General features: G+C 45.5%; 1 protein-coding gene across 2 annotated transcripts in view; it reads left to right on the forward strand.

Annotated features, from left to right (window-relative positions):
* Fank1 (fibronectin type III and ankyrin repeat domains 1) overlaps positions 1–10,306 on the forward strand; it is a 94,787-nt gene extending 84,481 nt beyond the window's left edge. Inside the window, exons 7-11 of one of the 2 annotated variants that reach the window (XM_060381337.1) lie at positions 5,993–6,158; positions 8,848–8,991; positions 9,449–9,526; positions 9,619–9,663; positions 9,772–10,305. In XM_060381337.1, coding sequence (XP_060237320.1) covers positions 5,993–6,158; positions 8,848–8,991; positions 9,449–9,526; positions 9,619–9,663; positions 9,772–9,834 — 496 coding nt within the window. In that variant the 3' untranslated portion in view covers positions 9,835–10,305. Of the gene's footprint in view, positions 1–5,992; positions 6,159–8,847; positions 8,992–9,448; positions 9,527–9,618; positions 9,664–9,771 lie in introns of both variants that reach the window. The other variant, XM_060381343.1, reaches the window with a different exon arrangement.
* The last annotated feature ends 1,271 nt before the right edge of the window (positions 10,307–11,577 follow it).

Genomic DNA, 11,577 nt, shown 5'->3' on the forward strand with positions numbered 1-11,577 from the left:
GGTCCTGAATTCAGGCCCTTTTGCTTGCACAGTAAGCACTTTAACCACCAAGTCAGCTCCGTAACCCAAAGTGCAGCTTTCTAAAGCCAGAAAGCCTGTCTACTCATTCCAGTGCATTGACAGATAACACTGAGACACCAATTTCAAGCTTGTTTTCTGAATGACTCTTAAACCAATCTGGAACTAAGACATTGATTGGCTCAAGATTTTGAAAAGAACAATTTCAGCTTACAAAAGAAAAAAAAAATGTAAGGAAAGCAGAAAACAGGCAAAGAACCAAAAGAGAGCCAGAAACCGATTGATGGGAATTTTCATGTTGCAAAAATGTAAGGGTCACCTCTTAAGAAAAATCTTCATGATGAACCAATGTCTTGTATGTGAAAGAGAGAAATAAAATAGGACATTGGGAAGGGAAATAATAATGACAATAGAAGGTATTTAAAAATGAAAAGAAAATGGTGCTTTGTGTCCCATCGTAGATTGGATAATTGTGTTGGAATGGATGCTTCTTGGAGAAAATAAAAGCCACCAGAATCAACCCAAGTAGTGGAAAATCTAAAATGTACAATATCCATGTAAAAATTGAGAAAATGTGTTCAAGCATTCACTCATGGAGGCTCTTGCTTGGCTGCCTGTGAGCTTTAGATTGGTGTGTGTCAGCATTAAGCGTGGGCTTTCGACAGCAAAGACAGGCTGGAAAACTGTGGCGAACATCAACATAGTTAATAACACATGAGAAGGGCTCAGTGTTTGCCTAGATGTGCAAATCTCTGGGTTCAGTCCCTACTACTGGGGAAAAAGGGCAGCAGGTCCTTTGCACGTTTGTAGGAGTTCATATTTATAAATCCCTTTTTCCCAGCCAGAAAGGTATTGAGGAAGGTAAGGCAATTCCCATCAGAAGGTTTTTGACCTAACACCCTTTCTTAGTAGATTCAAGGTAAAGGGGGAACTTTGTATGGCTTGGCACCTTGTTAGTTAGGTGCCTGTCAGCAGAAGGGTACTTGGAGAAATGTGTCCACTCAAGTGGAGTGTTAGTCATAAAACACATGAAGTGATGCCCTGTGGGGAATGGATGCAGCTGGCCATCATCAGATTAAGTGAAAGAAGCCGGATTCTGACAAATCTGGAATCTAGGGTTTATACAGGTACACACAGTCGTTTATGTATAAATGACATGAAAGCAGAAACGGGAAAAGGCAGGGCAGAGAGGAGACTAACTTCAGGGAGAAAGTGAGGAGGGTGGAGGGTATGCATTGGAGTGTGTTGTCCAAAATCAGGATCTACTTGAGAGAAACTGTCCTTATGAAACCTAACACTATGCACAATGAGTATACAAGTGCTGGACAGCTTTACATCAGCTTGACACAAGCTACAGTCATCTGAGAAGGAGGGAACCTCAATTAAGAAAATGCATCCATAACATTGGGCTACAGGCAAGCCTATAGAGCACTTTCTTAATTAGTGATAGATGGGGGACAGCCCAGCTGGTGGTCCTGGGTTCTATAAGAAAGCAGGCTGATCAAGCCATGAGGAGCAAGCCAGGAAGCAGCACCTCTCCATGGCCTCTGAATCAGCTCCTGCCTCTAGGTTTCTGTGCTATTTGAGTTCCTGTTCTAGCTTCTCTCAATGTAGAGGTGTGAGCCAAATACACCATTTCCTCCCCTATTTGCTTTTTGGTCATGGTGTTTCATCACAGCAATAGAAATCCTAAGACAATGCATCATTTTAAAGTATTTTGTGGTTAGACAGATGGTCCAGTAAGTAAAGAGCTTAACTCCTAACACTTGTGTAAAATGCCAGAATGGGTGTGTGCACCTGTAATTCAGGTACGGTGGTAGGGCCATGTGGTGGCAGGAAGATGGCTGAGGATTACTGATGGCTAGCCTAGCTCTGGGCCCAGTGAGGAACCTTCTCTCAAGGGAGTAAGGCAGAGAGTGCTAGAGCAGGACTCCTGTGCATACACCACACACAGACTTCCCAGCCTTTGGACGGGGGGTGGGGGTAAGGGTGGGGGTGGAGAGTGGTTGGTCTCACTGTGTTGCCCAACCTGTTCTGGAACTCAAACTTCTCCTGCCTCAACCTCTGGAGGAGATGGGATGCTAGGTGTTTGCTGTCCTGCCCAACACCATAAAAATGGGTTGTTTAGTTACTTATTTTACCTTTATAAAAAACATTTCAGACAGTTTTCCAATGTTATTTCTTAGCACTGGCAAATCCTTCTGAGTTTGCAGAGAGCTGGGGTAGGGGTGCATTGAGGAGCACAGACATCAGAAAGCATGGTATCAAACCTCAGTCCCTGGACAGCTACCTCAGTGCACTTCCCTATGTAAGCCATGGGGCTACTGTGGGCGATGAATGGGTTAATATATGAGAATGCATGAAACAGGGCCTGGCTTATATTTTATTTCATGATTGGACATTATTTTGGGAGATACAAGTGTGATTTCTCCTGGTCTGCAGAATTCAAGAGAGAGAACTTTCACTTGAAATTTAACAAGGAGTTTTCCTGATGTGGTAGCTACAACGTGATTTAAGAATTATCTAATCTGATGCTAGGTGTGGCGGCACATATCTTTGATCTCAGTGCTTAGGAGGCAAAGGCAGAAGGATCTCTGTGAGTTCCAGGCCACCCAGGGCTACCTATTGAGACTGTTAAAAAAAAAAAAAGGTACTAACTGGTTAATATCTAAACACAGTAGAATAGAATAAGTCCCAAAAGGCAAGAAGCCTGATGAAAATATACATCTACAGAACTATACTGAATGATCCAAAGATTAAAAAAATGAGATATATGTAGTACTTTGGAATGGCAAGACTGTGGCACCATTCCCCATTTTTCTCAAATTAGCATATAGATTGAATGTAGCCTCAAATGGAATTATTCTTGGGAACCCGTCAAAACGATTGCAATTTATCTGAGAGAACAAATAGATGGTAATAGACACTAAAAAACTTTGTCAAAGACTATGGGGACAGTTATTAAAATGCCTTAAGAGTTAAACTAATTAGAGAGATGGGCACTGTTCAAAAAATTGGAAAGAGATGAGCAGGATAGATAGAACTTAACATACGGTGGTCCAGGTGCCACAGACCAATGGAAAAGGTGTTAGAAAGAGGATATTTGGAAAAAAATAAGATCTTGGTCTTCCAGCAAGCACCAAAGCACGTGTCGAGTGGGCAGAGGATTTAAATGTAAAACGTCGTATTAGGAAGCAGGGATGCAGCTGTAACTGACTTTGTACTGCGCAAGGCACAAAGTGGGAAGGAGCTAGCCAAGGAGACGATACAGAGTTGAGGGCTGTCTGGGGAAACACTACGGAATGTGCAGGGCACAGCGTACCCGAACGCACGTCCACGGCCAGGAAGGACTCACTCTGTGCAGGAAGCAAGTCACACAGAAAGGTGGTACACAGAGGCCGCGGTGTGCAGTTCCCGAGATCCACATGAACTGCCGTTAGTCTGGCTGCATAAGATCCCACCTGTATACTTGACAATTAATAATGGAAAAGCAGAATAGAATGGATGCTTTCAAATGGAATTGCCAGAAGCATGACCTGAGGCACACCATTTGGGAATATACATGGATTAAACCCTGAGGGCTGGAGTCCGGCTCAGTGGTGGAATGTTTGCTGTGTGCTGTGTGTCAGTGACAATTTGAGCGTTCATCTTCATTTTCCTCCCGTTTTATGTAAGAACACACACACACACACACACACACACACACACACACACACACACACAGATCCACCTATATACAAATGATTCACACACACACACTCTGAGATTTACATTTATACAAGTGGTTTACACACACACAATCTGAGATCTATATATGCACAAATGATTCACAGACATACAGACACGATGTGAAAGCAGAAAGAGTAGAGAGGAGTGGGCTGACAGGAGGTGGGAGGAGAAGGAGAGGACAATGAGTATGTGCTAATACAAAGCCCAGAAAGGTCATGGCCACCCACACAGCAATTCCATTCTAAGGTCAGGAAATGGCCAGATGTACAATTAAGACTTAACGGTCAGGGCATATTACTTAGGATGTTAAAAGATTTGAGTTGTCCCAGTGTCCTTGTGCAGCCATTTAGGGACGGCTTTTTCTTACCAAGATGTTCTTCCGTTTTGTTTTCCAACTATTTATTTAGACCATTTTCAAACATTTAGAAAAGATAAAAGAATAACACAGAAAACACCGGTCCGTGCTGCACCCAGACTTGGCAGGTGCTGACATTTGTCCATATTTGTGGAAACCCCCTCCACCCATGTGTTCCACAGTCACCTTTAGCGTGTACTCCTGGAGGCAAGGTCATCACTGTCCAGCTGCCATCATACTCTGGTGTCACCCTCACCCACTCTCAGGTCATTCAGATGGCACTGTTTGTGGTAGGGATGGGGGCAAGACCGTGCTCTAGTCTACGCTCCCATACTGGGCCTGGTGGTTTGCCTCTGTGGTTTTATTTTCTTGATTGAAGACCTGGTCTTTCTCAGTTCTCTCCTGCCGCCATTCTTGATGCCCCTTCTCATTTTCCTCCCCTCTCTAGTCTCTCCTCCCCCATTCTACCTTTCAGTCTATTCTCCCTTTATTCTCTCTTCTCTTCTCCTTCCTCCCCTCCTCACAGCAGTGACACTTGAGGCTGACTACTCTCAGCACTTTGTGTTCTGGGGCTGCCTCCATCACCTCCCAAAGCATCTAGCTTGCTCGCTTAACCCTGTCTTTCCAGCAAGGGCATTTCCACAGTAAGGCCATAAAGATTTGGCTATTCCGGAGTACTATCCTCAGCAGGAACCGTGTGTTGTTTCTCTGACACGGCCGTGGAGGCCCACACTGTGTGACACATACAGGTACCAACTCCAGACTTGATTCGGGTGGTGGTGGGGACAGCTAGATCTCTGTGAAGTTATATTTTCCTCACGGCATATAGAAAATAATTTATAAGGTAATAGATTCATAGCATCAGTCCCCATGAACATCTTAAAACTGGGAGTGGTCCCTGCCCATACTAGCTAACTGATTAGGAGGTTCATGAAAGAATTTTATGATTCAGTTTTAGTCGGCAGTGTACAAGGAGGAACTCCTCAGCAGCTGGAATGGACCAGCCTAGCGGCAGTAAATAAGCAAACTTTCTGTCTTAGAGTAAGGAACTGGTTTAATAATGATCACTGACAGTATGACCTTCACATACTATACAAGGACAGTATGGTCCTTCACTACTTGGTTTTGAATATAATCTGGGTCTTATGGATATTTTAAAATTCAATAATTTATACTAAACCATAGCCAGTAGTCATGTTCAAAACACTTTTACATTTTGTTTTGTATGTGTTCATACGTGTGTAGGTATATCAGTGCTCATGGGCCATGGTAGTCATGGAGAGAGGAGAACAACTTTCAGGACCCTATGCTTTCCATCACAATGTGGCCTCTGGGCTTGAACCTGGGGCACCACACTTTATCCACAGGGCCATCTTGCCAGCTCCAGTATTTTTTATTAAAAAAATTAAGACATTGTCCACACACCATAGAATGCGCTGCTTTAAGATACATTCACTTAATCATTACCCATCAGCATGTGAGCCAGCTTCATGACTCTCGCAGTATCCTAAGTACATTGCCCATTCTCAGCCCTAGGCAGCTACCAGCTGACTTCTAGTCTTCCTCATTAGCCTCTCCTAGATGGTTCATGTAAATAGATCCTATGCTATGACTTTTGATGCCTGTCATTTTTTTTTTTTTTATCATATGGTTCTAAGGTTTTTCTACACTGCAGACTTGATTTACCTTTCATGGTTAACCCAACATTTCATTGTATGGATTTGCCACATTTTATTTATCAGTTGATGGACCTGTGTATATTTTATGTGGATAAACAGTTTTTTCTCTCACTCAAATGATGAGTTTTGGGTTTAATCTTGGTGGTCAAAATGAGGACCCAAGGTCAGTGGTAGCACCTCCAGCGGACTCTGTTTCTTCTGTATGTTGCAGCCTCATGCTTGCATGCTATGCAGGACATCTGGATGTTGTGAAATACCTCCGAAAACACGGAGCTTCTTGGGATGCTAGAGACCTCGGAGGTTGCACGGCTCTGCATTGGGCTGCAGATGGAGGCCACTGCCCTGTGATTGACTGGATGATAAAGGACGGCTGTGAGGTACGGCCTTCCTTGCTTCCTTGTTAACTACACTGCACTAGAAAGAACTTGAAAACATCCTCTGGGATCTGGAGGAGGCAGGCAGTCCTGGTCACTTGCTCTGAGAAAAGTTTGACAGGAGTTTGGGCTCATGAGCTTGAAAGGCCTGGGAGGATTCTTGGGGACCTGAGGTGACAGCCAGGCTTCATCTTATCATGGGAGGCGAGGGAAGTGGGTGGAGCTCAGAGCTGGCTCCAGGTGTCTTTGTTACTGCTCTGTCCCTGCATTCATTGCTGGCATCTGTTTAGTTGCTACTGAAGCCCTGCTGAGCATCTGCTATATGCTGGCGATGCAGAGATGCTGCTACAGTTCTAGCAGCTTTTCATAGCTTTCAAAGTTGGGTTGTTTTCATTTATGCTCTCTCTCTCTGTGATGTATGTACATGTTTGTATGGATATATTGTGTATACATGTGTACACATGGAGGTTTTAGTTGGTGTTGAGTGTGATTGGCAGGTGGTGAGTTCTGGGAAGTTGAGACAATGACCTGGAGCTTCGTCTGGGAAAGTCTCATTTTGCAGAAGGTGTTAGTAGATATGTCTAGTCCATCTCTGAGGTGTTAGTGAGGGAAAGCAGGACTTCTGACTCGGGTCTCACTGGCTCCTGCCATTGCTCTCAAAGAACTGATTTACCTCAAAGGAAAAATCCCAGGCACTAAGATAATTCCATTTCACCACATCTCTTGTAGCTTTATGCCTGAGAAACATTTGCAAGAAGGCAGAAGGCTTAGCAGGCTGTTCTCAGTAAAAGAGCTCTCTGTAACAGTGGTGGCCACAATGTCCTGTTTAGTAAGTTTGTAATGAAAACAAGCTGACGCCTTCCGGGAAAGGAAAACGATTTTTAGACAGGCAGGCTCTTTGATATAAACGTTCAGGTTCTGCAGTTTTGAAGTGTGGGTGTTTTGGGCTTCAGGTACACAGCTCAGCCACTTGGGTTAAGTCTTACCTTCTTCTGTAGCCCAGGAGCCATTTGCAGAGGACAGACCTGCATGCATGGGTTCCCTGGAGACACTGATGTATACAGCAGCCAGTGGGGATGGATGAAGGCAGCCCAGCCTCCATGTTGCTGCCAGGTTGCTCACCTGGCATTTCAGAAGACCATGGGAAAGGTAGAGAGCCAGGCAGAGCTACTACAGTCTTCCCAAGTGTAAGGACTTTGTCCTGAGGGCGATATATTTCCCTTAACAGGGAACCGTTTGTGCATTTGATGGGCTGGGTGATCTGGGGAAAGAGACTGGACTCCCAGAGGCAGTCTTGATCATTTCTAAACGAGGAATAAGAATACATGCCCATACCCTACACTCCTAGGACTAGACAGGATATGTGTGCAGGTGCTTTGGAGACCCTCTTGTTCTGGCAGGTGGTTATTTTATTGTTATTCAAGCACAGTGGAGCTTGTAGCTCATAGCTGGCTATTTATACGAGGAAGAACAGTGGTGGGATCGAGATGATCCTTCAGTCTCATGTACGTGAACAACCAGGGTACCCCAGGGCCTCTTGCCAGCCCCTTGTTTGTTATTTGTTCTGATGCTTCACTGAAGCCACAGATCACCTTTGCATCTCTGAGGAATGCAGCCTGTAGCATTCTCTGTGTGTGTGTGCATGCATATACATGTCTACTGTGCATGTGCAGACTCCCACGCTCTCTCTCATGTCCATTCTTACTCTGCCTGGTTTGGTTGGGGATACCCTAGAATTCTGTGACATCTATGCCCTTTTATTCCACACTATTTCTTTTGGAAGACTAAATTGAAAGAGTTGGCTATAAAGTGGGTTGTGGGTATTGGCTGTTTTATTACTGGGCACACTGTGTTTTGGAGATGACACTGGGCACGGGTGTATGCAGTTAGTTTGTGTGATGGGTCTGGTCTTTCTGCCTGAGATTGTAAGCCTTGTGACATACAAAGGCATACACTCTTGTCATCACTGTCTTGTTCCAGGCAAGATTTAAAGCACTATGAAAGATACATCAAACGAAGAAAAGAAATACCACTGAGCCAGATGTGGTGGCTCAGGCCTTTAATCCCAGCAGTGGAGTGGCAGAGGCAGGTGGATTTCTGTGAGTTTGAGGCTGCCTGGTCTACACAGCAAGACCTTGTCTCAAATTAAGAAAGGAAAAAAAGGAAACACTATTAAAATCACAGCCAGGGGCTTGAGAGATGACTCTGTACTTAACAACACTTGGCTACATTTCCAGAGGACCTGGGTTTGATTCCCAGCACCCGATGATGGCTCACAACTGTTTGTAACTCAGTCCCAGGCATTTGGATGGCCTCTCTTGGCCTCTGTGGATGTTGTGTACACACAGTGCACAGACATGATATGTAGGCAAAACACTCAAACATAAAAAATAAAACCAAGTCTTTAAAAACATTACAAAAATCTACTGAAGGAAAACCCGGTATCCCAGTGTGAAGTATAGTTGGGTCCCTTCCTAGTTGTCTTGTAGATGAATATGCCAGCGGGGAGTGCGTGGGGTGCCTCAGCAGAGACTCAGCACACCCCCTCCCTCAACACAGACATGAATGCAGCTAGCTCACCACAGGTCTAGAGAATGAGGGAGTCTGGGGATGTGCGCACACCCTGTATGTCTGCCCAGCGATGCCACAGAAAAGCGGTTGGACTGAGGCAGTTGTCTCTTTGGCAACATAGGTAGATGTTGTGGACACTGGTTCAGGATGGACACCACTCATGAGAGTCTCTGCTGTGACTGGAAGCCAGAAGGTAGCTTCACTCCTCATCGAGGCTGGGGCTGACGTGAACGTGAGGGACAAAGATGGAAAGACACCTCTCATGGTACATTCTTCTTCCGGGGTCTCAGTTTTGTTACCACAAGTCCTGGCTTGAGAGTTGAGCAGCTTGTATCTGAGCCCTGGGTTTGGTAACATAGTGTCCCCTATCCATTAACAATCAGGGAAAGGTCACTATAGTTTCTATTTGAAATGGGGCCGTCCATGTTGCCCATGCTAGCCTCAAACTCCTGGGATCCCGAAGTTCACTTGGGCATGCCTGAGTAGGCACTGTCCTGTGGGCACAAGTACATCTCCAAGGGCTATCAACCCCAGTTCCCAGGGCAATTGTGGGATCAAAATAGACTTGTTTACAAAATGAACTTGCTGCTTTTCATCTGTGAGGTTGGCCCAGCCGGGACCTGCTGCTTTCACTTGCTCCGGAGGGGCGCCCTGGTGGAGGGGCGCCCTGGTAGAGGGGAGTGCTCCTCACACCACACTACTCCCCACTATTCTTTTTTCAGGTTGCCGTCTTAAATAATCATGAACAGTTAGTTCAGCTACTTCTTGACAAAGGAGCAGATACAACAGTGAAAAATGAGGTAATGTTTATTGGAAGATCTTTCTTAAGAGAAGAAATGAATGTACGCACTCCGATCTGTAATCAAATTAAGGACTTTGTGTTTCCTTCCAGTTTGGCAAAGGTGTCTTAGAAATGGCCAGAGTTTTTGACAGACAGGTGAGGATCACCCTCCTGCCAATCGAAGCTGACTTCGTAGTTCTTTCAGACTCACAGAGCCTGCCAAAACCTCAAAGGGCATTTACCTGTTTGTTGTGGGTTTTCCAGAATGTACTCTCCTTACTAGAAGAGAGGAAAAAAAAGGTGCCAAGGAAGTCTTCTGTCCAATGAACGCAGTGCCACCTGAGGTCGACCTGAGCGAAACAGCGAGCCGTGACTGCTGGGCTGGACACATGACAAGCCGCGTCTCTGAGGCTGAGGCATTTATTTATTTAGTTGAAGATTCACAGTGACGTTTATGTAATGGGCAACTCTTCCCACATTGAAATACATCTTTTTACCTAAGCACATGCATATGTGGTCTTGTTGCTGGGCGTCTATAGAACAAGAATGTTTTCTTGCCCCGTGCCTTTGCAGTTAGACATGAAACCAAATATTTACGCACCGGTACTACAAAAACAAGTGCGCACGAGGGTCCCCACGCAGGCCACTCCCCCCCGCCCCAGCTGTCCTCGAGATGCTCCAGGCCGACCGGCCCTCTTCCCCTCATGTGTTTCTTATTATCTCTCCCACCCCACTGAAGGCCAGGCTGCTGTTGCCTCCTGCAGCGGGGCTCCTAAGCACCCAGGAGTTTTCTCTTAGGCTCTTGGCCTCACATCAAAGCTCCAAAACACATAGCTGAAGACCAGTGCCGTTCTGCTTGCAGGGTTTGACTGAAGGACAGGGCTGGGAGGACAGGTTCACCAGTTCACGTGTTTCCGCGTGCTCACCTACACGGTGGAAGCTGTCCTGCCGGTGGGAGAACAGCTTCACCAGTGCTCGGTGAGCTACGTTTAGTTTTGAGAGCAGATGAGATTTTTTGAGGCAAATCGTACAGGTTGTAGACAAAGAGGGGCTAACCACCACCAAAACTGTTGGTTAAGAGCCCAAAGATAGAAATGCAGGGCGCTTTAGCTGGGCCAAGCTTGAACACCAGCAGGACCACATGCATTTTGCATCTCTGGGGACAAACTGCTTCACTTGGCCTTCCAGTAAGGCAGCTACAAAGGCCCTCACAGGAGGGGACTTTTTGTTGTTAAGTAGGGAAGGCTACTGAAAGGGTCAACACTGGGGAAGCCACAGGAAGAAGGCCCGCCCATTGATTCAGGTGCGGGCAGTTTTTAACTCTTCTCTGCAGAGTTCAAAGAACAGCCACCTAAGGACTTGTGGACTATATATAATCCTGTCTGTGGATGTTGTCTGGGCGGTTCACCTTTCGTGTATGGGCTTATCCTCTCCTGCCTTGTTCGTGATCAGCAGTGACATCCCCCTTACTGCCCTCTCCCCGTCTGATGCAGAGAACTCTCTGGTCCCTGGCATCCTTCCTTGTCAGTGTAAAGCTTGGTGACATTGTCCACTGTCTGGCCTTACCACTGAACCATGCTTACTTGAGACATTCTTGACATGGTCTCACTGGGTTCTGGTGCACAGCTGGATCTGCGTGCTCGAAGGCTGCGTGTATTTGCTGTTCTTTTTGCCTGATGATTAGAAGGTGGTTTATAGCCTGCTTAATTTTCCCTCCCTGGGTAACTCATGGTTCTGTTTTTCTAACTCATTAAATTACATGCTTTATTTTTACAAGTTTATTTATTTTTTTAATGCAGTTTTTTTTGTTGTTCCTTTTATAGACGCTGAGCTCACCCATTGTTACTTGTTTGTTTAGTAATTTATGTATTTAGGCCTCTGAGTTTTTCCCTGGGGAAAATTTTGTTCTAGCATCATAAGGGTTTCTTTTCCTGAACCTTCCTGATCCTAAGGGGCAGTGGGGTCACTTGCTAAGCACCTTTCATGAGATCCTTTCGGACCCTCCAAATTGAAAATGAGCGACAGGGCAGAGGAATGGACTTCAACATCAGGTAAATGCTTCTAATTCTG

Source organism: Meriones unguiculatus, chromosome 1, assembly GCF_030254825.1.
Source record: "Meriones unguiculatus strain TT.TT164.6M chromosome 1, Bangor_MerUng_6.1, whole genome shotgun sequence".
In the NCBI taxonomy this organism is placed as follows: Eukaryota; Metazoa; Chordata; class Mammalia; order Rodentia; family Muridae; genus Meriones; species Meriones unguiculatus.